At 47.5% G+C, this 26688-nt stretch overlaps 1 protein-coding gene across 4 annotated transcripts in view; it reads right to left on the reverse strand.

Annotated features, from left to right (window-relative positions):
- Arhgef18 (Rho/Rac guanine nucleotide exchange factor 18) overlaps window positions 1–26688 on the reverse strand; it is a 108856-nt gene that overhangs the window by 60866 nt on the left and 21302 nt on the right. For 3 of the 4 annotated variants that reach the window (XM_057764960.1, XM_057764962.1, XM_057764961.1), the window contains 8 exons: window positions 19009–19271; window positions 17779–17929; window positions 15411–15525; window positions 14655–14712; window positions 14108–14152; window positions 13383–13460; window positions 12983–13085; window positions 12296–12437 (listed from right to left, as the gene is read on the reverse strand). In XM_057764960.1, coding sequence (XP_057620943.1) covers window positions 12296–12437; window positions 12983–13085; window positions 13383–13460; window positions 14108–14152; window positions 14655–14712; window positions 15411–15525; window positions 17779–17929; window positions 19009–19271 — 955 coding nt within the window. Of the gene's footprint in view, window positions 1–7991; window positions 8076–12295; window positions 12438–12982; window positions 13086–13382; window positions 13461–14107; window positions 14153–14654; window positions 14713–15410; window positions 15526–17778; window positions 17930–19008; window positions 19272–26688 lie in introns of those variants that run through there. The other variant, XM_057764963.1, reaches the window with a different exon arrangement.

Consider the following 26688-nt stretch of genomic DNA (forward strand, 5'->3'; position numbering starts at 1 on the left):
ACTGCTAAACTTCTAAACAGGAAACAGGCATTTCGGTCTCTGAGCATCTTAACTTTCCTACAAGTCTAAGGAGGCCAGCTATAATGTTCAGAAGCTAAGAGCACAGGTTGCTCTTACAGAGGTTCTGGGTTCAATTACCCATAGCCACATGGAGGCTCACAACTGTCCGTAACTCCAGTTCCAAGATAGCCAACGCCCTCTTCTGACCTCCACAGGCACCAGGCATAAATGTGCATAGATACACATGCAAGTAAAATACTCATACGCATATTTATTTTAAAATATTTATTTTTATTTTATATGTATTGGTGTTTTGCCTGCATGTCTGTGTGAGGACGCCAGATTATCTGGAACAGGAGTTACAGACACTTGTGAGCTGCCGTGTGAGTGCTGGGAATTAATTTAAAAAAAAAAAAGCCAGCTATAAACTACTCATATAAGTCAGCAGGGGACGGCAAGGTGGCTCCGTTGAGTGAAGACGCTCGAGTCTGACCCTGAAGTTCAGGACCCATAAAGTGGAAGTAGAGAACTGAGTGAAGCTGTCATCTGACCTCCACACAAGCTCCTCATACAAAATAAAGAAAAAATGCAATAAAAAACATTTTAAATGTAAGTCAGCAGCCAGTTCTTAGAGCAGGAAAATTCCAGAACCTTGCAAAGGCCTTCATTAGTATTCCTTTTACAACTACAATGGCGTGAGCTTGAATATATTTCAACATATCCTGTGTATCAAGGTCAGGCTGCAAGCTGGGTATGACGGGGGGTTGGCGGAAAGGGTATGTCTTTCTCCCACTTTTGTCACTAAAGAAATAGGGTCTTGTGCTACCCCTAGTGATCTTGCCTCAGTCTATGAATGGGCTAGGGACACTGTGTTTGGTTGATTTTTATATTTGGTAATGGTGGTATTTGGTTATTTTCTGTTTCCATTTTCACATGTGTGTATGGGTGTGCGTGTATGTATATGCATGCTTTCTATATGTGTGGGGACACATATGTGTGTATGTGTGCATGTCCCTGTGAACAAGCACTTGGAGGCCGGGGGTTGATTGCTGGGAATCTCACTCAATCGCTCTTCCATCTTATTCATCAAGGCAGCATCTCTCAGTCAAGTCCAGGGCTCACAGTACGACTACTGTCACCAGCCATCTTGCTCTAGGGATGCCCTAACCCTGCCTCCAGAGGCCAGAATCACAGGTGTGCCGCCAATCTTGCTTTTATGTGGATTCTGGGTCTGAAGATGATCAAACTCTCTAACCACTGAGTTTTTTCCCAGCCACTTTAAGTTGATCACTGAACACATGAGGGCCGGAAGAGCTATAAAGAGCAGGGACAGTATTTGACAGACTGCAACATATGTTTATTTTTTGAGGGAGGTTCTCATACAGCACAGGATGGCCCTTGAACCAGGATGAAGCTGAAGATACCTTGAACTCCTGGTCCTTCTGCCTTTACCTCCCATGTGTTGAGGTCATACATATGTGTCAACACAGTGGCCTCACTTATGCATCCTCTTACACTGGCTTGTTGGGTGGGGGATACACGTACCACCGTCATCAGGCTTAGCATTACATACCTTTACCTGCTGAGCCACCTAGTGGCCTTCACCCATTTATTCTTTACAGGAAATGATCGCCAGAGCTCAGGTTCAAAAATGTTCTAAGGAGTCTGACACCTTCATCACTCTTCCTTCTCTGGATTAAGGGGGGGTCTAACTCTACCTCCTAAACTTTGAAACGCTGGGAAAGCACCATACACGGTGAAAACCTCCCTATGTAATAACTGGGAGTGGTTAGAAGCAGAAGGTTTCGAAGTGGGGAGAAGGCTCAGCTGAATCCCCAGCACTGATTTTAAAAGTCAGGCTATGACTCCGGTGCTGGAGACAGGAAGGTCCCTGGAGCTTGTTGGCCATGTCCAGTAAGCACGAAGATCTGTCCCACCAGGGCTATACCATGTAGGCAATACCCCACATCTGCTTTAACCCTTGCCGCCATGGGCAGGCTTTGTAACTTTTTCCCTTGGGGCACAGGGATTCAGTCTAAAGAATCTAAAGCCCAGGTTGGTCCTGAACTCAGCATTTTCAGCTTCAGTCTCCAGAGTGAGGGCAGTCCTATGCTGAGTTGTCTAGCTCATGCGAGCTTCTTTAGAGCTCTCCAAATCGTTGCCATTCCTTTACCTTAAGGCTTTCAGTTTCAAACTCTTCCTTAAAATTCTGTCCCAGGGCCAGCAAAATGCCTCAGTGGGTAAAGGCACTTGCTGCCAAGTTTGATTCCTTGAACTCACATGGTAGAAGGAAAGAACTTCCTGTTGGTTGTCTCTTGACTTGCAAACACACACTAGGGCAGTGCATGTGTGCATATCACAAATAAATACATGTAACTGAAAACTGTTAATACTTCATCCCATGGGGGCTGGGGAGACGGCTCAGTGGGTAAAGTGTTTGCCGAACAAGCATGAGGACCTGAGTTTGTTTAGAATTCACACAAAAAAATCTGGGTGTGGCAGCATATGTTTGTAATCCTGGCACTAGGGAGGCTAAGACTCGGGGGTTCCCTAGGGTGCACTGTCTAGCCGAGCTAGCCTACTCGGTGAGCTCCAGACTAGTGTAAGGCTGGGGAGATGGCTCAGAGGGCAAAGTGCGGCATGTCCGAGGGTGAAGATCTGAGTTTAGATCCCCAAGTAAAGCTGAACCCAATAATGCACATTTGTCATCCTGGCACTCCTACAGTGAGATGGGAGGTGGCACACAGGAATCCGGGATAGCTCACAGCCAACTAGCTTTATGTCACAGCAAAAGAGGGACCCTCAAACAATGTGAGGACTGACACCTGATCTCTCTCTCTCTCTCTCTCTCTCTTACACACACACACACACACACACACACACACACACACACACACACACGAGCACTGTGTTTCCAGTTCCTTTTCTTCCAATACATTCAGTCTTGAATTCACTAATTGCCTTCAATTTTACACTTAACCTATTTGTGTGTATGCATGTGCCACTGTAAGCAAGTGGAGGCCAGAGGACAACATGAAAGAGTTGACTCTTTCCTCCCTCAAGAGTCCTGGGCCTCAAGCACCTTTATCTAATGAGCCATCCTGTTGTCCCAATCGCCATCAGTTTTAAAATGTTTTCATCGCACCAAAGACACCTCCAGCTTACTTAGTTGTCAGTCCCCCAGCCACTGGCAACCACAAGCCCACAGTGTCTGTGGGAAATGCTCACTCTGGACACTTCAAGTTCACTTATGTATCAGAGCTTTCTTTTCATTGCTGAGTAATATTTCCCCATGTGGATGGGCTACATGCTATTTACCCATCAGATCAGCATGGACATCTGGGTTTATCTCCAATCCTAGCGGTGTCTGTGCACAGATGGACCCTGGCTTACAACAGCTCGTCTTATGATTTCTCGACTTTATGATGTACAAAAGTAGCATGCATGCATCCAATAGAAACTATATTATGGGGCTTGGTAGATAAAGGTGCTTGCTGTACAAACCCGATGACCTTGCTTTGATTCCTGGGACCTATGTGATGGAAGGAGATAACAGACTTCATAGAGTTGTCCTCTGACCTCTGCTTGAGTGCCACGGCAGACATGTGCCCTCCCCCAACTAAATGAACAAAACATTAAAAAAGAAACTAAACCATGTGCTGGTTAGACTGTATTACAATGTATTTTTTCTTTTGGTGGTCCTAGGACTCTAGGTCCTCATGACCATAAGGCAGTCACGGTACCACTGATCTACAACCGCAGCAGAACTGTTTTTACTTTTTATTTTAAGACAGAGTCTCAGTAGGTTGCCCAAGGTGACCTCAAATTCAACCTGTAGTCTAGGGAGGCTTTGAACTTATGATCCTCCTGCTTCAGCTTCTCAAGTAGTTGGAATGGTGCACCTGTACCACCATACCAGGTTTTATTTATTTAAAATTATCTTAAGGGGTTGGAGAGATGGCTCAGAGGGCAAAGGCACCTGCTGCCAAACCTGGCAACCCGAGTTCAATCCCCAGGACTAACACAGTAGGAGAGAACCAATTTCCCCAAGTTATCATCTGCTGACCCTCTACATATGCCCACACACTACATATACAAACATACAACCCCCCCCACAATAATACAAGCAGTTAAAAGCTTTAAAAGTAACAGGTTTCTTTATGACACTCTCATACTTAATTTTGGTAGATAAATCTCCATCCCGCCTTCCCCACTCAATATTTTCCCTCTCACTTTCATTATCTTATGTGTTCTGTTGCCTCCCCCATCTCACATCACAGGTCCCTTTCTAGTTTTATATATATATGTATATATATATATATATAATATATATATGTATATATATAAACAATTAGAAGCAAGGATCCACATACTCCATAAAACACGCAGTATTTGTGAGGAACGGGCCCAACTTTAAATGCATTTCCAACTTCTGATGGTTTCTCGGGACGTGGTCCCACCAGAAATCAAAGCATTTCTGTGTGGTGCACACACCTAGGTGTGTGCAGGTCCATGAGTGGAGGCTTAAGCAGCAGGTTGGGCGTCCTGCTCTTGAGTCAGAGTCTCTCACTGAACCTGGGGCTGCACCGGGAGCCAGCAAGTCCAACTCTTATCTCCACTCCCACCCACAGCACTGGGGTTAGAGGCGTGTACCTAGTTTTTTGTTTGATACGGGGTCTCGCTATGTAGCTCTTGTAGGCCTTGAAGTCACCTCAAAGAACTAGCTGGCTTCGAACTCGGAGACCCCACCCTGTTCCCAGAGAACCCACACAGAAGCACTCTTGGCTTCTATTTGTTTGGTGCTAGTATCTGCAGCCGGTTCTCATGCTTACACAACAAGCACTCTTACCTACCTAGCCCTTCCTGTAGCCTTGGCGTATTTTTATAGAGCTCTATATTCCTTTCTCTGGGCTGGACACTTGATTCTAGGGCTAACCTCAAGGCTGTCAGGATCAGTTTTTCCAAAGTACTACAGCACTCTAAATTCCTACCAAAAGTATAGCAGGGTCTCAACCCCTCCATTCTCCCATCTGCCTTTCTCTCCTTTCTCTTCTGGCTAGAAGGATGGAACCTGCAGACTATACTAGTCGTCAGGCAGCCACTGTAGAACAGAGCCATGCTCACAAGTCCCCATCTCTCCCAAACTTCAGGTAGCACTTCCTGGACCACATAACAGAGTCACTCCCCACCATTGCAAGAAACCAAGGAGGCTGGATGGTTTTGCTCTACATCTGCAGAACAACAATGAAAATCACTGAGTGGTACATTTTTAAAGGTAATTTTATGGCACATGGCTTGTGTACAATGAAGCTGTCACATTAAGAGTAACAGAAGTTGCCATTTGACCATAACCAAACGGACATATTAAAAATGTAACCGTAGCACTGTTTCTTAGATGTGTTCTGTTAGAAACTTTAGAATTGCTCCCCCCGCCCCCCCAGGTTTTGACACAAGTTGTATCTGCTACTAATACTTTTTCTAGACTGGGTCTCATGGAGCCCAGGATGTCCTCAAACTCACTGTACAGCCAACAGGCTTGCGCCACCATGCCCTGGCTTACGTAGTGCTGGGGATGGAACCTGGGCTTTGTGCTCAAAACACCCACTCACCAAATGAGCCACATTCCTGTTGAGCCTAACTGCATTTTATACTTAATTGCCGGGACGACTTGATTTACTCCCAAAGGCAGAGAAGCCAGCTTTACTTTCCTCACAACTTGATTTGAATGAGAAAGAGACCGAGCAACGGAGAGACAGCTGCAGAGGCAGACACCCCAGCTCGCAGGGAGGACGGTGTTTTAAAGTTTCCCTCCCTCCGCTAGCTGCATTCCTCCCCTAAAAATAAATTCCTCCAGCTCCCTCCAGAGCTACCCCTGAACTGTCTTGCACCTGGTGAGAGGGTTTTCCACAAGGTAGCCAGCCCTAGGTCCCTTTCAGCAGGGAAAGTGTTTACTTAACAAGTAACAAAGAAACAAGATGGGCTAGGATTTAGACAGGATTTGGGGCTTTAAATAATGTACCGCAGCTGGAGGTGAAAATTGCTGAAAAGTCACAGACGGGGCTGGAAGAAATGGAAACATGATCCAGGTTGGGAGAAATGAAGGAGACCTTGATATGAGATCAAAACTATGCTAAACTCGTGGTAGATAAACACAGGGAGGCACAGCTGCTTACCACAGCCAGGGTGCCTGGGGTGGGTAAACCATGCAAGTGGCCAAATTGCTACTGTGTGACAAGAATGCAAATTACACCCAGCTATGCAAAGAACAGCCGAGAAAGTCCGGAGCCATTCGCCAGTGAACTTAAGAAATCACAGACCCTCTAAATTTCACTAACCTGCAGCAGTGAAAGTAGAAACAAGGTGGGTGCCCGGCCCTTGAGAAGATGCGGCTCAAAGCCAGCCTGGCATGGGGGTAAGACCCTATGGTGCCAGTTTGATGAAGATGGGAAGGCAGAAGCCACTTCACAAAGCTGTCCTCTGACCTCTGGGAAATAATGACAAATAATGGAAATAAGGGGCTGGGGAGGGGGCTTAGTAGTAGAGCTTTCCTAGTATGCAAGGAACTGGGTTCAAATCTCAACACAATAAAAATAAATGATAGAAAACAAAACAAATGTTTACTCTTTACAAGATCAATCCTTTTTTCTTTTCTTTTCTTTTTCCTTTTTATTTTTCTTTTTTAGAAGACTTTGTCCCTGCCCCAGAGAAGGTCCTTGGGGACCAACAGGAGCAACCAACAGGGACAAGTCTAAATCCTGATCCAGTCTGAACCAACAAGACACCCAATTCCCCTGGATTCACAACACCTACAATCTAGGCTTGGGGGTGGGAGATGGCGTAATGGACAAAAGTATTTGCAGCACAAGCCTGGTGACCTCAGTTCGAATCCCAGAACTCACATAGCCGTGTTAGGAGAATCTACTTCAAAGCTGACCTCTGACCTCCTGCACCGGGGCTCACACATCACACACAATCCTCCGGGTCTGGAAGCAGGTCCATATGCACAGGTTATGTAACACTGAACACCGACCATATGCCAGACATTCCGCTACATCCCTTTGACTTGTCACCTCACTGAACCCACGACTAGTCCTTATTCTCTTTTTAATGAGAAGACTGGGACTTGATGATGTTACATGGCACATAGATGACAGAACTGGAACCAGACCACTAGGTCTGATGAGACGCAGAGACGGCTCTCCTTACAGTTAAAAGGTTAATCATTCATTCAGACACCTGCAAAAACCAAAACAAAACAAACTCTTTCATTTCAAATCGCCCTTGCTCGTCAAAGCTGTGTGCGCGCTCCCAGCAAGAAATGGAAAGGCCCTTGAACGCCACAGCCCCGGATCCCAACGCCCCGAGAACTGAGCAAAAAAATAAAAAAATGGAGGGAGACTGCTGCTTCTGTGATAAACTTGGAGGAACTTTCCCCCTCCTGGCCAAGTTTCTTACACCAAGCTACAGGTAATTAAAAGAGAAGATAAGGAAAGGACAGCAACAACAAAACGCTCAATTTGGCTGCGAGCAATCAAAGTTGCAGCGCACCTGCTGAGTTCTCAGCCCGGAAGGAATGTAGAAAGTAAGAAGCGAAACAGGCCCGGTTTGCACCCAAACGCTCGCAGGCAAGGGTGTCAAAATTTCCGGAGGGCCTAAGGTGGTGCAAGGAATTGCTGTGGGGGACACTCCACCCTTGACCCTGGCCCTGGTGTCCCCAAGCCGGGAGCAAAGAGCTGCACTTAGTTCAGTGGCTTTTCTCTCTCCTTTCCAGGAAAGGTGGCTGCAGCGTCCATGGCGCTGGGACAGGGCGGCTGGGTACGGTCTGCACCACTGAACCCCACATTCTCCACTTGGAAACCCCTTGTATGAAGAGGTGACTTGCATGGGAGGCGTGAACGTCCCAGAGGCACCTTTGGGAGTATGTTGTCTAGCTAGTAGTTTACAAAGGGTCCCCGTCCCCGGCGCCGTGAAAATCGCCCCGGCCCACTCACTTCAGCAGGGTCCCTCACAGGCCGCTCTCTGCTCCGCTGGCTCCTGGGTCGCTCCGGCAGCCTCCGCCCGGCCTCCCAGGAGCCGGAAGCGGTGTGCCGTGCGAGATCAAGCTGCGCGTGCGTAGGCCGGCCCAAGGGGGCGGGGCCCGGAAGGGGGCAGGGACTCGTACTGAGGTTTCTCCTCCAGGCACCTGGGACTTTGGGACTTTGCCCTTAGCTGGGTCTATCCTTTCATCAACCTCAGCATGCATGTTTACAGGTACACACACTTGTACACACGTGCAGGCACATATAAACAGCACACGCACAAACTTAGAAAAACGGAAAAAGAGAACAGAAGGCAAAAACAGCTACAACAAAAATCCCCAAAGCTAGTAGACAGGGTGTGAAAAGCACAACAGATTTCTCAGAGTATCACCGCTAGCTTTTGAGCCTCAGTCTTGTCCCTTGCTTAGGAGTACCTTTTTTTTTTTCCTTCTTCTTCTTCTTCTTCTTCTTCTTCTTCTTCTTCTTCTTCTTCTTCTTCTTCTTCTTCTTCTTCTTTTTGGTTTTTTTTTTTTTTTCGAGACAGGGTTTCTCTGTAGCTATGGTGCCTGTCCTGGAACTAGCTCTTATAGACCAGGCTGGCCTCGAACTCCCAGAGATCCGCCTGCCTCTGCCTCCCGAGTGCTGGGATTAAAGGCGTGTGCCACCTACTGCCCGGCTACCTTTTTCTTCTTTAATAAACTGTATTTCTCTCTCTCTCTCTCTCTCTCTCTCTCTCTCTCTCTCTCTCTCTCTCTCTCCCTCTCTCTCTCGTCCCTTGCTTAGGAGTACCTTTTTCTTCTTTAATAAACTGTATTTCTCTCTCTCTTTCTCTCTCTCTCTCTCTCTCTCTCTCTCTCTCTCTCTCTCACACACACACCACACACACACACACACACACACTCCAGACACTCCCACCCAGGAAGCCTAAGATGCCTGGAACAAGCTGCTGAACACTGAGAAGCACATCAGAAACCCCACTGGGGTGGGAGGACAGTGAAACAGCTTGGTGGTTAAAGGTGCTTGCCAGCAGCCTGGTGACCTGAGTTGACACCTGGGACCCACATCTTGGAAGGTGCCCCTGTACACACATATGCCATTATATACAAGTGCCTTCCAGCCCCACATAGGAGAGGGTGTCAAGGCTGGAGTGAAGGGGTAGTAGTTTGACTGGCAATAAGTGACCTGGGCTAGGCTGAGGATGGAGATCAGCCCAGTAGAGTACTTGCCTAGAGTATAGGAAGCCATCTGCTGCACTGCACACAGAGCGCATAGTGACATATATTTGTCATCCTAGCATGCAGGAGGTGGGGGCAGGAAGATCAGGAGTTCAAGGCTATGTAGAGAATTCCAGGACAGAATTGGCTACAGGACATCCTGTCTCAAATACACAAAGTTTAAAAAAAATAATAAGAGTAAGTAAAAAGTAAAGTAGAAAAATTACACAATGGCGTGAAACAACGGCATTAGTTCTGAGTTAGGCCAAGAATTGTTTTTAATATGTGTTTTTATTTCTTGGGTGTGTTTTCCTCAATGTATACACGTGCACCATGTGTATCCCTGATGCCTGAGGAGGACAGAAGAAGGTGCTTGATCCCTTGGAACTGGAGTTATGAGTGGTTTTGAATCACTATGCGGGTGCTGGGAACAAGCATGGGTGCCCACTCCCAGCCAACCAAACAAATGTGGAATTTTCTTTCAGCCTCTTTTTCCTCATCTATGAAAGAGGTGTAGAGGTAGATGAGGATGCTCTTTAAAGAGTTAAGTGTTTGGGACAATGGAAGTGCTCAGCACAGCAAGGCTGTCCCTAAATTTGGGCCATCTTTACCTCCATGGCAAGTTTGAAACCTGAGGGTAGCCAGGGCTACATGAGACCCTTCCAGAGAGAGAGAGAGAGAGAGAGAGAGAGAGAGAGAGAGAGAGAGAGAGAGAAAGAAAAGGGGAGGAGAGAAAGAGAGATGGGGAGGCCATGGGATGGGAGAGAAGAGGAAGAGAGGAGAGGAAAAGAAAGAAAAAGAAACCACAACATCACACCTACTCAAAAATAGGAAAACAGCAAATTCAAGGTCTTTTTGGGTGAGTGAGTTCAAGGGCAGCCTGGATAACTAAATGAGATTCTGTTTTAAAAACCAGGCTGGAGGTTACCTGCCTAGAATCCCCCAGTGAGGAGCTGGGGGAGTAGTTCACTGGTACGGTACTGGCTAATGTGTCCTGGGTTCAGTATCATTACAGTAGATAGTAGCAGCCACAGGCAGAACACCCATAGTCCTTTAACTAGCGAAAGGACACTTTGAAAGCTGGGGAAGGGCAGGATGATGAATAAAAGCCTACCACTCAGGTGCTTGGGAGGCACAAGGCCTGTTCTTACTTCCAAGTCTATGCACACACTAGGGATTCCTAGTAGTCTCAAATAACTCGTTCTCACCTGGGGCTACTTTGCCCAGCACCAACTCGAGACATTTGACAATGTTTGGAGACACTTTGTCCTAACATTAGACTAGGCAGGTGCTATTAGTGCCTAGTGGGTCAGAAATCATTGTTCGAAGAAAATTACTTGGTCCCAAAGGTCAATAGTGCTGATGTCCTGCGCTTGAACCTTGGACTTGCCTGAGTCTTGATTGTAAATACTCTGTAGTTTGAATTCTTGCTACAAACTGCATACACTCATGCATGAGTACACACACACACACACGCACACACTCACGATATAATCTCATGTGTTCAGGTTGCCCTTGAACTCACTATCTAGCCAACTTCAGTGTTGAACTTCTGATCCCCATGCCTTCACCTCCTGAGCTTAGGGATAACAGGCCTGCACCTCTCATGCTGAAGGTGGAGTCCAGGGCTTTGTACATGTACAGCCCAGCTCAGCAGTTTTGTGCAGCCCCCTGGAGGGAGGAAACTCAATGTTATGAGTTGAATTCTCTCTCTCTATCTCTTTTGGTTTTTCAAGACAGGTTTTTTTTTTTCCTCTATGGCTTTGAAGCCTGTCCTGGAACTAGCTCTTGTAGACCAGCCTGGCCTTGAACTCACAGAGATCTGCCTGCCTCTGCCTCCCAAGTGCTAGGATTAAAGGTGTGTGCCACCACTGCCTGGCATGAATTGTCTCCTTTCAATTCGTATTTTATAGCCCCATCCCTCCCTTTATTGCAGAATAAGACCACGGCTCAGTATAGAGGCTTGACACCAAGCCCGATGACCTGCATTCTAAACCCAGAACCCACATGGCGAGAAAAGAGAACTGACCTCTGTACCTACACACATATTCATATAGAAAATAAAAATAAATAAAGTGCGACTAAACTAAAGATCAAGCCCTTGCACATGTAGTCGTAACTCACAAGGAGCTTTATAATGAACTAGGCTGAGTTCCTACTCCAATGTGATGATGGGTCTTTAAAAGAAGGGAGGTTGGAGGCTGGTGTGATGACACAATCAGTAAGATACTTTCCTTACAAGCACAAGGATCTAAGTTCGATCCTCCAGAACCCATGTAAAATAATAAATAAATAAACAAATAAGCAAGCCAGCCAAGCATGAGGGGCACAATGCTTATAATTCTAGTAGGCAGAGATAGGAAGATCCCTGGGGCTTGCGGGCAGCAGCTGAATCAGCAAGCTCCAGGTTCTGTGAAGACCTTGTCTCAAAAAATGAAGTGGAGAGTAATAGGGGGAAATACCCAGAATGATTTTCTAGCCTCCACATGCACGTGCACCGTGTGCATATATGTCCATGAATGGACCTGTACACACATCCCACATAAAACAAGATGGGATGGTACACGAGGAAGGACTGCCAAGGTTGTCCCTTGATGTACATACATGTACAACAGAAAGAGAAAAGAGAGTTTGGGAACCCAAAGTCCACACAAGAAGAACCTTGCAGGACGATGCTGCCACAGGCTGTAGAGCTGCCAAAAGCTAGGAGAGACCTGACACCCTCCAGATACCTTGACCTTGGCTACCCAGGTTCCAGAACTATGACAAAATACATCTCTGAGATTTCGGCAGGTAAGCACCAGACATTTGGTCACCACATCAGATAAATGCCCCGCCTGAGTCTAGGTCCTGCTGGATTTTCCCAGGGCCAAAGCTGAATCAGGGAGCTTAGTCACCATCATCAGTGACTGACTGGTCCTCTGCTTCTCTCCAGGTTGCTGCTAATACTTGCTCACACAGGTGAGAATGAAATAGAACCAGGAATGTACCAAAGAACGGAGGGACAAAAAGGAGGAAGAGGACAGATGCCCTCATTGGATGGATCGATGGGCCTGGACTCACCTGAGCTCAGCAAAGGTTTGCCACACAGAGGACAGTTAGAGTGGCCCACGAAGGTTCCTCGCACCAGCTGGTGCCCATTGACACACTCCCGCCTCCCTGGAGCATCCTGAATCTTATCCTTTAGGTGTGCAGGGCTCTTCCCCTGCATGAGACAATGATGGGTCTCAGTATGTCTTCTGCATGGCCTGATGTAAGCCCCTCAAAGCAAATGAGTGGCCGAGCCCCTCTCCTGGGAACCTCCAACCACCAGCTTACACCCACAGAACACTCCAACTGCTCTAATGGCTGGACCCAGCCCCTACCCTACAGAGCGGAAAAGCCCAAGCTCTAGACTTGAACTCCCCACCAATCTGCACCCTGAAAATCTTCCCCCTCCCTCAAGAAATCCTATATGAACCTTATCTTCTGCTCAGTTTTCTGCTGCTTCTCACCTGAGTAGAGGTAGCCACCCTCCTGGGCTTTTCCCTCCCAAAACATCTTGTGTGGGGTTTGTTGTGGGGGTGTGATATTGTGGTATTCCTTGGCTCCTTTGCCCTCAGAGCTGTAAACACTTAACATCTGGTCCTTTTATGCCCTCCACTTCCCTTCATCCAGTCCTGGCTTTCATCCCAGGGTTCCTGAGTCAAGGGTACTTTTTGGTGCTGGGGAGGGATGAGTGAGTCCTCGTAGCTCCAGCTCAGCCCCCACCTTCTCCTTCTGCCTGGTGACCCTGCTTCGGAGGGAGCTCAGGCTGCGCTTCACTCTGGTGCTCTTGTCTGTCTTCTCATTCTTGCTTGCACCATCCTCACTCCTAGAGGGTGGGAAGAAGGTGAGGAAGGATTCCAGGGCTTTCTGAGGCAACTCTGGGAGGTGCTCCTGGAATCTGTCTCCCCCTGATGTGACCTGTCTGTGGTTCCCAATTCCCCACCGTCCCTTTCATTTTTTCCCCTTTTCTCTCCTCCTCCCTACCCCTCCCTTCACGCCGCAGCCCAGCAGTCCTTGAACCTGTGATTATCCTATCTCAACCTTTGCTCTCTAGGTGAAGTCTGCTCTTAGGGAAACTGGCGTAAAGACCCCACTATAGCCACTGATAGAAGCTTGTGCTTACTCAGACAAGAACTCAAACCAGGTGAGGTTGGAGTGGGTTCCTCCAGGGCTGGTAGACATGTGAGCTCGCTGACGGGCCCTGTAGGGGCAGAGAGGGACAGTCATTTAGTCCCCAGGCAACTTAATCCTTGTCGTTCATTTCTGCATCCCCCCCCCCCCAGGTGCATCTCAGGGGATCTGCCGGGGGCTTGCAAGCAGGGACATGACAGCAGGCTGTCCAGCAGAGGGCAGTGGTATTGTGTCTTGGACAAACCACAGGAGCACGTCAGGAACGTTTCTAACACGTCATAGGGAACAGACACCTTTTCTCATTTGTTTCGTTCTCTATTACGTTTCCTTCCTCTTCTTCAACATCCTCCCTTTCCTCCTCTTTTTCTTTTTCTTTCTTCTCCCCTTGCCCCTCCCCCCTCATTCTTAACCTCCTCCTCCTTCCCTCCTTCCTTCTCCCTCTTCTTTGGCAGAGTCTCACTACATAGCCTAAGTTAACCTTAAACTCAAGTCTTTCGGCTTCATCTGCCTCCCAAGTGCTGGGATGAGAGGCCTGGATCACCACACCCACCAGCTCCTTTCTTCTTTCTACCAGATCCCTGTAACTTTCTACTCTTACCTCTGGCCACGCTTGTCTCCCGACATCTGTGTCCCTCATGTATACGCCCCCTGTTTCTCCCTGTCTCATGTTTGTCTTCTCCCGCACCCAGCCGTCACACCTGCTCCTTTGCCACTCACCCATGGTAGTGTCGCAGTTCCTGAAGCACTTGTTGCACTATCAGCCTAGGGAAGGAGTGGGTTACAAACGTAGGCACTCTGACCAGACCCCGGGCCCTCATGCACACTCTAATTGGGTGCCCTGAAGACCCCATGGTGTCTTCCTCCCAGCAAAGGTTGTTTGGGAGAAAAGTCCCACTATGTGAGACTAAGCCAGATTAGGCTAGTGTGGTCACTTATGATAAAAAAATTTTTTTGAAATATGGTCTCATGTGTTTCAGGCTGACCTCCAACTTAGAATTAGCAGAGGCTAGCCTTGAACTCTTTCAGTTCTCCTGCCTCCACCCACTGAGTGCTGGGATGGCAGGTAGACACTACCACATGCCTGGTTTGTGTAGTGCTAGGGATGGGATCCAGTGCATGTTAGGTGAGCACTCTACCAAATGAGCCGCAGTCCCAGCCATGGTTGCTTACAAGCAGCAGCTACATCCTCTGGACCCAGCCTCTACCCGCCTCCCCCCAGCCAGTCCACTGGGGTACTCCTGTCTGTCGCAGGACAGACACTCACACGTGGTCTGGCTCCACATGGTCCTTTTCCAGGCACTCCAGCACAGGTGGTTCAAGGCCTAGAATCAGTCCCCAGTACAGGAGTCGTAGGAATGAGCAAGGATCCTGCTCTACACCCACCCACCTCCAGGCCCGGAAGCATACGAGGCTGTACATAAAACACTAGCAATGTCTCAGGGAGGAGAGGCAGAAAGAAGCCATGGACCACAGACTGCACCATCATCTTAATGTGTCTACGCAAAGTTAACAGACTCTCCCAAGCATGCTCAGGAGCTACATTCCCTGTTCCTTTTTTTCAGAGGAAAGTCAGGGAGGCTCAGAGTCACCCAGAATAGCGGGTTGGAACTGTATGGCAGTTTGAGTGACAACAGAGAGGTGTAGTCTTTGGTTAGAGATTCAAGAGGGAAATAAGAGAGAGCCGAGCAGAGCGGGAGAGAGAGGTAAAGAGGGAATGGAGAGAGAGAAAGAGAGAGGGGGGGGGGGAGGGAGGGAGGGAGGGAGGGAGAAGGAGAGGGAGACACAGAGAAGAGAGGAGGAAGGAGAAAAAGCTAGAGGCACCGCAGAGAAAGGCAGATGACAGACATTGGAGGCAATATGCTCTTTCTGGACCCATAGGACTGCCAAGTTCCTACCCTAGTAACCCCATGCTCCCTCTATCTTCCTGCCCTCCCTGAGGCCCGCCTGGGGCTCCACCCATGGAGCACTTTCCTGCCTCAGCCACTTGATGTGCCCCAAAGACATTCCCAGGCCTGGCTACCTTGCACAGGTGCAGTGGACGCCTCTGAGCCAGACGTCAGTTCCAAACAGCTGATCTCCTCATGGGACACAGGCACTGACTTGGATCTTAGTCTTTTCTCAGGGCTGATACATTCCTATCAGGGGAACAGGATTAATTGCCCTGCCCCAGGTCAAGGGCATCCTCAAGTACCACACCTCCTCCCCCAACTCCAGCTTCCAGTCACACCAGGGCTTCCCTCTACTCAATCAGGCAGTAAGGCTTTTCCAGAACCCCTAGTTATATTTGAGTTATATATGATTTCATATTCAAATCCATATGAATGGGAAATACCCCTAACCATGGGTCATGTTTAGGGACAAAGATGTCCCAGATGTAGGTGATGCATTTCCTAGGTGTCAGCTGCCATCTCGTTCTGAGACTCCCTGGGTGCAGACCCCAATCATGGTTTCCTCTCATTGCAGCTGCACCCTCGGTATGGATTCTTTTTGCCTGGCTGGGGCTTCAGGATAAGGGGACAGACTCTCTTTCTCCTAGCCTGCTGCTAACATTTATGGCTAAGATCCCTCCGTCTCTGTCACTCTTTCTGTGTGTGTGTGCGCGCGCATGCTTGCATGTAGAAGCCAGAGGACAACTGTGGGAATCATTCCTCAAAGCACAATCTCCCAGTTTTGTTTTAGCAAATATTCCTCACTGATCTGGTAAAATAGGCTACGCTGGTCAGCTGGTGAGTCCCAGGGATCCTCTGTGTCTCCGCCTCCACAGGGCTGGGATTACAAGCATGCCCCCCCCCCCACCTGGCTTTTTATACTGGGCTCTGGGGATCCCACTCAGAGCCTTGTGCATGTAAAGCAGACACTTCTCGGATGGTGCTATCTTTCCAGTCCCATGATTTCTCTTTCGATGGGAACGTGTCCATCGTAGAGAAGATTCTTTGACCCTAGGGTAGTGCCAGATGTGGCTATGGTTTGTTCAATTTGAAACTCAGGTTAGAGTTGAATCCCCATTGTGGGATATTAAAAGGTGGGAATTTGACCTTCAAAATTTAGATATGGGCCCTTGGTGTGGCAGGGGGAGACTAGGGTTGCATTAATGTTGTTTAGGCTGGAGCAACCCTGAGTGCCATCTTTTTTTGGTGACAGGGTCTTCCTGTGCAGCCTTGGCTACTTGAAGCTCACTGTGTAGACCAGGCTGGTCTCAAATTCAGAGATCTGCCTACCTCTGCTTCCCAAGTGCTGGGATTAAAGGTGTGCACCACCATGCCCACACTGCCTTTAAAAACTGTGTAAACTGGACAGTTGTGGTGCACGTCTTTGATCCTAGCACTCGGGAGGCAGATGCAGGTGGCCCTCTGAGTCTGAGGCCAGCCTGGTCTACAGAGAGAGTTCCAGGATGGCCAGGGCCACACAGAGAAACCACATCTTGAAAAACAAAACAAAACAAAAAACAAAACAAAACAAGAAGTGTACATGCGTGTACAGTGCATGCATGTGTTTGTGTGACTACATGCACATGTGCATGGAGGTCAGAGGTCAACACTGAGCGTTTTCCTCACTCTCCACTTGATATTTAATTTTTAAATTGATCTATTTGTGTTTTTGTGTCTGTAGAGGTGTATACTTATATTTACATGTGTGTAGAGGTATGTAGACCTGCGGACTGAGTTTAAGTCATCAGGTTTGGTGGCAAGTGCCTCTACTCCTTGAGCCTTCTCACTAATCCTCCACTCTGTCTGTCTATCTATCTATCTATCTATCTATCTATCTATCTATCTATCTATCTATCTACATGCCCATGCCCAGCTTTCTTAGCAGAAGCCTATGAGAAAGCCTGTCTTAGAAGAAGATGGACAACACTGAGGAATGATATCTGAGGTTATCTTCAGGTTTCCACACCCTCTCCCCATCCTACATTCTCGAACACGAACATGTGTGTGTGCTCGTGTGCTCTCATGCACACACACAGGTAGGCACACATCTATGCACACACAAGATGATAGACCCTGAAGGAATATACATGGACACTTCCCATCCATTGCCTTGTGATGTACTGAACCTCTAAGGACCACCGGATGATAAATTTATCACCAAACACAACCCTTGACTTTAACTTCTAGACTCACAAACTAAAACAAACCTTTTTTCTATAATACACCTAGCCTGCGGTATTGTGTTTTACACACACACACACACATGCACACACACACACACTATTGCAAATAATATCTCAGGGCCCAGAAATGTCTTAGCCATGGGCTAAAGTAGGGAACTCCCTCTTTCCTTAAGAGTGACTCTGATAGCTATGGAGAAGATGCTTCCTCCCACCCATGGCACTGGCATGGCAACCCAGAGGGGTGCCTACTATTGGGCTTGGTGTAGGTTCTGCCTACCTTGTTTGAGGGTTCTGCTGGAGTCTCACTGTCAGGTAAGCATACTTGGGTCCAAGTATTCTGCCCCTCTCCAGACAGATTCAGAGTAAGGCTCGCCAGAGTCCGGGGGAGACAGGCTCCTTCATCCACCATGGAGGCATCAAGGCTGAGCCTGAAGGAAGAGCAGACATTGAAGTTTTAGTGGGTGGTATCCATCTGGCCATGGCCTTAGACATGCAGAGTCAGGAGGGAACTCACAGACTCACAGAGATGTTTCCATATCAGAGAGAGAGGTGGGGCACACAGCAGGCTCCAAACCTTTCAATACCAGAGGAGTCTTCTTTTCAGGGAAATTTCCCCACCCCTTTTTCTATGATAGTTTCCTTTCTTCCTCCCTCTCTCACCTCTTCCCTCTCCCCAGTTTCCTTCCTTTCACCCCTCCCCCTTTCAATATTGAGGGTGGAGCCCAGGGCCTCCTGCGTGCTAGGCTGAGCTCCAGCTGAGCCCCCTTGGAGGAGTTGAGGCACACAGTGTGGGGCGGGTGGCAGTGACCACAGCCCCTCTACTTTGGATGCGGCTACTGTGGTGCAGGGAGCCCTCATCTGTGTTTAGATCACGTGTGAGTCTGTAGCATGCAGGTTGAGGACAAATTTTGTGTAGACATTCCACCACTTACAGGCCGGCAGGCATGGGTTTAACATGGTGAGTGTGAGGCAAGTGGGGCCTAAATGTACACACATGTGTGTTTGTATGTGCAAGGATCCACACACGCACACTCAGATGTGTTTGTGAGTGCAAGAATCTGCACATACAGGGTCACACGTGCTTCTTCCCAATTGCAACTTCCCCTTTGGATGGAAGGGGAACCCTCAGAAGCTCACAAGAAAGCTCACCAATCTGATGTGTGAGAAGTTTATACACAGTTGCTGGGGGAGAAGAGACTCTTTGGTGGAGCCGCCTGGAGGCTGTGCAGGGTGTCCCAGAGTTGGCACTCACGTAAGTAACTAACTACACTCATGTAAGTAATCCCTCGCCCAAACTCTTGTAAGCAGCTCTAATGAAGTCAAATCTCTGACCTGGACTTGGATGGGGTCATTTCTTTGGTTTGTCACTGGGTGCCCTATCTGGGGTAAAGAGATGTTTGGTTTACATCTCCTCAGCAAAAATCACACAACTGGGTTACAGGCAGGACAGCAGTATGTCCTGAGAACTGGCTGTGGCCTCCCAGATGGTAGGCGGTGGGGGGCTGACCTTCGACAGCTCTCCGAGCAGCTCCGTGGTCTCTCCCAGCTGCGTCTCTGAGGCAGGACTGGATCTCCCGCATAGCTTGAGCCGAGGGACTCCCTTCTGGCTTCTTTTCTGGGGCTCTCAGGCTCTATAGCCACTTCTGACTGATGGTGGTCGGAAGGAGCCCCTAAGCCTAGATCCCGGAGGTACTCGCTGCCCTGAAGGGCCCCCATATCCAGGCTGAGGTCTTCTGCACTCTCGCTGAGGCTTCTTGAAAAGTCATTTTCCTACAGGTTGGGAAAAGAGGCTGTTGGTCAAGGAGTAACAGAGGTGAGGTCACCTGGACTCAAGACCCTATTCCTCAGCACAAAGATGGGCTTATCTTCCTCTTGTCCTATGGGAGCTCATTCCTCCAGTGGTATGCTGTGGCAGTTTGAATAAGAATGGTTTTCAACTTTGCTTTGGTACAGTATTTCCTCCCTATGCCCCCTTTCCTCCCTGGGGAATGGTAATGTATATTCTGTATCATTGCAAGTTGGAAGTATGTGAACTGCTTTTTGGTTTTGATTTTACAGTGGATTACATTTAACAGATTGCCTTGAGTCTCAGCAGAGATTGGACATGATGATAATGGACTAAACCTGTGAAACCGTAAACCAGCCCCCAATTAGATGTTTCTTTTATGAGTTGCCATGGTCATGCGTCTCTTCACAGCAATAGTACAGTGGCTAAGATATATGCCTAGCCTGGTGTTCAAGGCTTTTGCATCATTTCTCCAAAAGACTTCTTAGCCAGAACCACACACCACTTCACTGTATGCATGAGCCACGTTTCCCTTGTGCGCGTGTCTGTGTGTGTTCCTGTATGTGGAGGTAGAGTGCACATGTGTATGTGCGTGTAAAGGTCAGAGGTCAACCCTGGGCGGCCTTCCTCGGGGCCTTAGTTTCATTTCCTGCTGCTGGAATATAATTCCCTGTCTAAATCAACTTCAGGGAGAAAGGATATTTTTGGCTCATAGTTCCTGATTACAGAGAAAGGTGCTACCCACAGTCAGTTGAGTCCTCCCTTATTCAGGAAATACAAACTCTATAAGCCCCTCAGAGATGCCCACAGGCTAACCCGGTGTAGACCACCCTTTATGAAGACTGTTCCTACATGCTCTATACTGTGGCAATTAGACAATCAAAAATAATCATCCACCTTGATTTTTGAGACAAGGTTTGTCTCAAAACACACCCACTTGCCCATACTGGTTAGTCTGTGAGACTTGCCTGTCTTCCCTCAACAGTGGGATTACACCTGTGCTACTCTTCCAGGCTGATCTAGTTTTGTTTGTTTGGTTATTGGTTTTTGTTTTTTTAAGATAGGGTTTCTCTGTGTAACAGAGCCCTGGCTGTCCTCGAACTCACTCTGCAGAGTCCTGGAACTTGCTTTGTAGACCAGGCTGTCCTGAAACTTGTTTAGTAGACTAGTCTGGCCTCGAGCTCACAGAGCTCCATCTGCCTCCTCCTCCTCGTGAGTGTGGGGGCTAAAGGCGTGTGCACTGTCGCCACCCAACCAGGCTGTACTGTTTTACGCAGGGCCTTGGTTTTGAACTCAGGTCCTCATCTTGCATAGCAAGCGCTTTACGAAGTGAGCCATCTCCCCAGCCCAGACTACATTTTGTTTATTTGTCTTTTGGCTCTTGTGGGTGGTTGCCAAGAACAGGCTCATACAGATACCTGCTTACAATCTGCTTTCCATGTTTTTAGACAGGGCTTTGTTGGATTCCTCTGGTTAATGAGAAACTCACTAGCCTCAGACTGTGAACCTCCTGCCTTGGTGACACCTGCCTGGGACCACAGCCATGCAGTTCCCCAGCTGGCTCTACTTTCAATTATTTTCTCATTATTTTTTACTTTTTTTTGAGACAGGGTTTCTTTTTTTTATTTATTTTTATTTATTTTTATTTATTTTTTTTCTCGAGACAGGGTTTCTCTGTAGCTTTGGAGCCTGTCCTGGAACTAGCTCTTGTAGACCAGGCTGGTCTCGAACTCACAGAGATCAGCCTGCCTCTGACTCCTGAGTGCTGAGATTAAAGGTGTGAGCCACCACCGCCCAGCCTATTTTTTTTACATTTATTTATTTGTTTGTTTGTTTGTTTGTTTATTGTGTGTGCTTCTACATCTGAGGGCAGCTTGTAGGAGTTTGCTTTCTCCTTCTGCCGTGTGAGTCCTGGGATTGGAACTCAGGTCATCAGGGGTTGGAGGCAAGCTTCCCTACCTATTTGAGCCATCTTGTTGGCCCTCCTTTTGGTTCTTTTTATACATATACCCAGAAGCAGTATTGCTACCTCTTAAAGTAGTTCTTTGTTTAAGTTTTATAAAGGTGAGGGACTGGGGATTGAATCCAGGGACTAGGCAAGCACTCTATCACTGAGTTATATAGCTACATGCCTAGCCGTGTGTGTGTGTGTATGTGTGTGCACACACACACATGCTCACCTGTACATGTGTACATGCACATGTTTGGGTGTCTTGTCTATCACTCTCCACCTTATTTTTGGTGACACAGTGTCTGTCACTGAACTAGAGCTCATGGTTTGGGCTAGGCTGGTTGGTCACTATGCCCTGTGATCGCTCTGTTTCTACCTCCACCCCAAGTGCTGGAGTTTTAGACATACTCCATCATGCTTAGCTTTTTGTGTAGATGCTGTGGATCTGAACTCACGCCCTCATGTTTGTATAGCAAGTACTTTAAAAACTGAGCATCTTCCCAGCTGATCCTTCCCCCCTGTCCTTAAATACCCCCTCCGATTTTCAGTCAGTCTCTTTCTAAATGACCACAGTATAGTTGTGGCTGGACCAGAGCGACCTTGCCCTTGGCTGCAGTCTCCTTTCGGATCTCGCCCATCCTCTAGGTTGCTCTATTGCTGTTCCTGAAGCCTGGACAGCCTCCTGTGGACTCCTGTCTCTTTCACCATTGCTTCCCCACAAGGTTTCCTTGTATCTCTGCTTTTCATCTTCCCATAAATATAAACACGTCAGGGTGGACTCTGGGCTGGTGCTGGGCTCCCTCCTTTTCCAGTGTCTGGCCTCTCTCATCCCAGGCAGCGGTGGGAGACAGGCCAGAGCTTGGGAGGAGGGTTCTGGGAATCTAAAGCACAGTCTGTCCCAGCTTTGAGCCAGCAGGCACACTGGAAGAAGGGAAAGCCCTACCCCTCCTTTGCCTGGAAGCTGGAACACTTTTTCAGACTCGTTTCCCTGGGTGAGAAAAGATGGGAGCCTGTCCACTGGGGGCCTTCCCAGAGACCTAATTAAACACTGTGTTCCTGGCCTGACACCCTGCAGGAGGATCTAGGAAATCTCTGCTCCTGCTCCCCAGACCCAGAGAGCCTTGGGTTGTGTCCCCTCACCCCCCACCCCCGCCCCAACACACTAAATTTCTGCTCAGTCTAAAGTAGAGGCAAAAGCAACCCAAACTTCCCTTGGGCTACCATGTACAGACCCATTGTACAAAGAAACACTTTATTTTTGCACTGTTGTGGGTGGGACCTAAGACCTTGAGCAGGCTAGGCAAGTCCTCTGACTGAGCCACACCTTCAGTCCCTTGTAGGGAACAGGCAGCATTGAACTACTCAAACAATATAGTCTACTCTTCACTGGGTAGCCGGTAGGCAGTCCTCCTACCTCTGAGCCACACCTCCAATTCTTGGGTGATTTTTCAAGCACAGACTAGCTTGAAACTTGAGATTCTTTTGTCTCTGTTTCCCAAACCATAGATAGGTTTTTATTTTTAAAAGGTAACTAGTCCCAAACCAAATATAGGTTTTTATTTTTAAAAGGTAACTAGTTACTTGTTTCATTAGCTTTTAGAAAGAGATGACTCACTCAAACAACTTCAACTATACAGTGTCTATGTTCCTGTTTTGCCATGCAACAAAGTGTCTGAATTTCAACAAACAACAAATAATACTGAAGATTCTTAATCTGCAAACCCAAAGTCAGAAAGCTCCAAAAAAAGTTGAGCCCTGACATGCTAAAGCAAGTGGAAAATCCCACATGTGACAGATCACAATCGAAATGCAGTGATGGGAACCAGAAATATGGTTCCACAGGTTAAAGCGTTTGCTGCATAGCCAGACAACCTGAATTCGGTCCCAGAGAACCACAATGCTGAGACACTGGAACAAAATAAAGAAAAAAAATACCATTAAAAAATGAAAACCAAAATAAAACATAGGCTGGAGAGGTGCAGTTAAAAGCAAGCAGAGGTGTGGCAGAGGTCCTGTGGCAGAGGTCCTGAGTTCTGTGCTGCTGAAACACCACTACACCCAATGCACAATAGCCTGGGACTCCAACTCCAGGTGATCTGCTGCCCTCTGTTGGCCTCTGTAGCTACTGCACTCATGTGCACAAACCTCCACACATACAGGCTTAATTTAAAAGTACCCCTCCCCCTGACAAATGCAGAGACACAAAGTAGCACATGAAATACATTCAGGCCATGTATATTAACTATACATGAGATATCAGTGAATCCAAGGTTTAGATGGGCTTTCATCCCTAAATTATTTTATTAGGTATACACAAATATTTCCAACCTGGAAAAGTCCATAATCAGGGCTGGAGAGTCAGCCCCTTTGGTAAATTGCTCTCTCAACAAGCATGAGAACATGAGTTTGATTCTCAACGTCCATATAAAAATAAAAAATTCTGTAACTTCATCAACTGGGAGCAGAGACAAAGGTCTAGATAGCTATCAAGACTCCTAAATCCACAAGCTTCAGGTTCAGTGACAGATCCTGTTTCAAAAAATAAGATGAAGAACAATTGAGGAATATACTCAATATTGACCTCTGGTACAGTGGTTTGAATCAGAATGGCTCTCCACAGACTCATGTGTTTGAATGCTTGGCCTATAGAGAGTGGCATTATTAGGAGGTGTGGCCTTATTGGACCGGGTGTGGCCTTGTTTCAGGAAGTGTGTCACTTGGGGGTGGAGTTTGAGGTCTCATATATGCTTAAGCTATGCCCAGTATGGGACAGTTCACTTCTGCTGCCATAAGGATCAAGATGTAGAATGCTCAGTTCCTTCTCCAGCACCATGTCTGCCTGCATGATACCATGATGATAATGGGCTGAACCTCTGAAACTGTAAACCACCCCAATTAAAAGTTTTCCTTTAAAAGAGTTTAAAAGAGTTTCCTTTAAAAGAAATGCTAAGACAGAAGTTAGTACCAGGAATTGTACTGACTGATTTTGCGTGTCAACTTGACCCAAGCTAGAATCATCAGAGAGAAAGGAGCCCCAGCTGAGGAAATGTCTACAGTGAGACCAGCTCTAAGGTATTTTCTCAATTAGTGACCAACGGGGAAGGGCTCACCCCAATTGTGGGTAGTGCTATTCCTGGGCTGGTGGTCCTGGATTCTGTAAGAAAACAGGCTGAGCAAGCCATATGGAGCAAGCCAGCAAGCAGTGTTCTACCATGGTCTTTGTGTCAGTTCTTTCCTCCAGTATCCCGCCCTATAGAGTTCCTGTCCTGACTTCCTTCAGTGATGAACAGCAATGCTGAGGTGTAAGCCAAATAAACCCTTTCCTTCCCAGTGTGTTTTGGTCACTGCAGCAGTTGAAGCCTTAAGACAAATTGGTACCAGTGTCATAGGCTTTGCTGTGACAGACCTGACCATGTTTTTGGGAGGACTCTGGAAGGACTTTGGAACTCTGGGCTAGAAGAGTTAAAAGCTCTTGTGAGATGTTCTGTGGGAACTTGGAAGATAGGAATGTTTAAAGCCATACAGAGGATGAAGGCCTGGCTTGTGAAACTTCAGAGCCATTTGTTATTTTGAGTTAAGATTTTATGGTTCTGGTTAGCTGGGGTTGAAGAATAAGCTGTGATTAACAAGATAGCAGAACTAGTAAATTCAAAACTTTGTTTTGTTTGGGATACTTGATGCTGGTCAGCTGGATCTAAAAAAATTAATAGTGATTAAGAAGAGACCAGCATCACTGAGGTGAGATCTTCTGGGAAGTATTTCCTGAGAGCACAGAGAAGCTGTGTTCCAGAGGCAGCCAAGGTTGTATTTTGTGCTAGCAGCCAGATTTGATAATATGTAAGAGTCACCCAGGTGGTACAGGGTTTTGAAGGCTGAAGGTTCACGGAGAGCAGGTAAGGCTTGGGCCACTGTGAGAAGCTAGGTGAGGCCATTGGTGAATGAGAAGCCCCAGCGACACCTGAAGGCCCAAGACTGAAGGGGTCATGCAGAGAAGTTGAAGCTTGGTGTCAAGAGAGCCAGGACAGGCTATTGGTGAAAGTGCAGCCCAATTGCAGCAAGGGACCCAGGACTTTGGAGATGCCAGTACCATGTGATGACCACCGAGAACAGCAGCAGCAGCAGCAGCAGCAGCAGCAGCGTGGAGTCAGCCAGAGCCTAGAATACAAGCTGTGTGTGCTGCAGAGGACAGACCTGGAGAAGTGACCCAAACTCTTTGGAGGAGACAAGACTGTGAATGGATCCCAGACATTGGAGGATTGGAATTTGGTTTTGCTTTTATTTGATTGTGACTATACCCTGATCTTTCCATCTTGAAGCAAGAAAATATTTTACTGAAGCCTACAGTTGAGAGACTTTGAAAAAAAAACTTTGTATTTTAAAAGAGATTGGCTATTTTAAAGAGACCGAAATTTTAATGTCTGAAAATTTTAAAGTCTGTGGGGACTTTTTAAGTTATTTAGGTTTTTAATGTGAAATTGTGGGGATGAGTAAGAAAGGAAGGGCTGTGGTTTAATAGTGATGGATTTGTGTGTCAAGTTGACAAAGGGTTGTCAACGACCCACAAACATCTGGCATCCACATGCATGGATGTGCAGCCACACAGACACATGCACATACATACAAGTCTGAAAATCAAGTTAGGTGTTGTGCCTCACGTGAGATCCTGTATCAACAGAACCCCACACGTACCCAAAAGCCACGCCTGGTGCTACATGTCTAAAACCTCAGCACCTGGGAGGTGGAAGCAGGAACATTGGGAGTTCAAGGTCCTCTCTGATTACTTAGTGAGTTTGAGGCCACCCTGGGTTACATGAGACTCTGCCTTAGAAAAACGGGTAAAGAGGGCACTTGGGCAGTAGTTAAGAATGAGGACCAGAGTTCAGACTCTCAGAACCTACCTAGAAGCGGGCTAGATGGGGCAGCCCCAATATAATCCCAGTGTAGGGGGGGGGCAGAGCAGAGACAGGGAACCCCCAGAGAAGATGACTGACCATACGAGCAGCCTCAGGTTCAGTGAGATATCCCGTCTCAATGGATAAGGTTACAAAAGATTGAAGAAGACTCCCATCATCAAACTTGGGCCTGCAGACACCAACACACACACACACACACACACACACACACACATCCCAGAACAAATAAAGAAAATTAATGCCAGCCAGTTTTGATAGGCACACTTGGCTTGTTTTGTTTGGGTGCTGGGGTTGGATCTAGAGTGTGGCCTGCTAGGACATGCTCGTCCACTGACCTGCACCCCAGCACTCTTTTTACATTCTTTTTCTTTTAAGACAGGTGTGTGATGGCTAGTTCTAATTGTCACCTTGACAACCGAGAATTACTGGGAAGAGCCTCTCAGTGAGGAACCTGGTTGGCCTGTGGGCGTGACTGTGGGGGATTTTGTCTTAATGTAAGTTACTTGATGTGGGAAGACCTGGCTTACTGTTCTCTAG

The sequence above is a fragment of the Chionomys nivalis genome, chromosome 3, assembly GCF_950005125.1.
Source record: "Chionomys nivalis chromosome 3, mChiNiv1.1, whole genome shotgun sequence".
Classification (NCBI taxonomy): Eukaryota; Metazoa; Chordata; class Mammalia; order Rodentia; family Cricetidae; genus Chionomys; species Chionomys nivalis.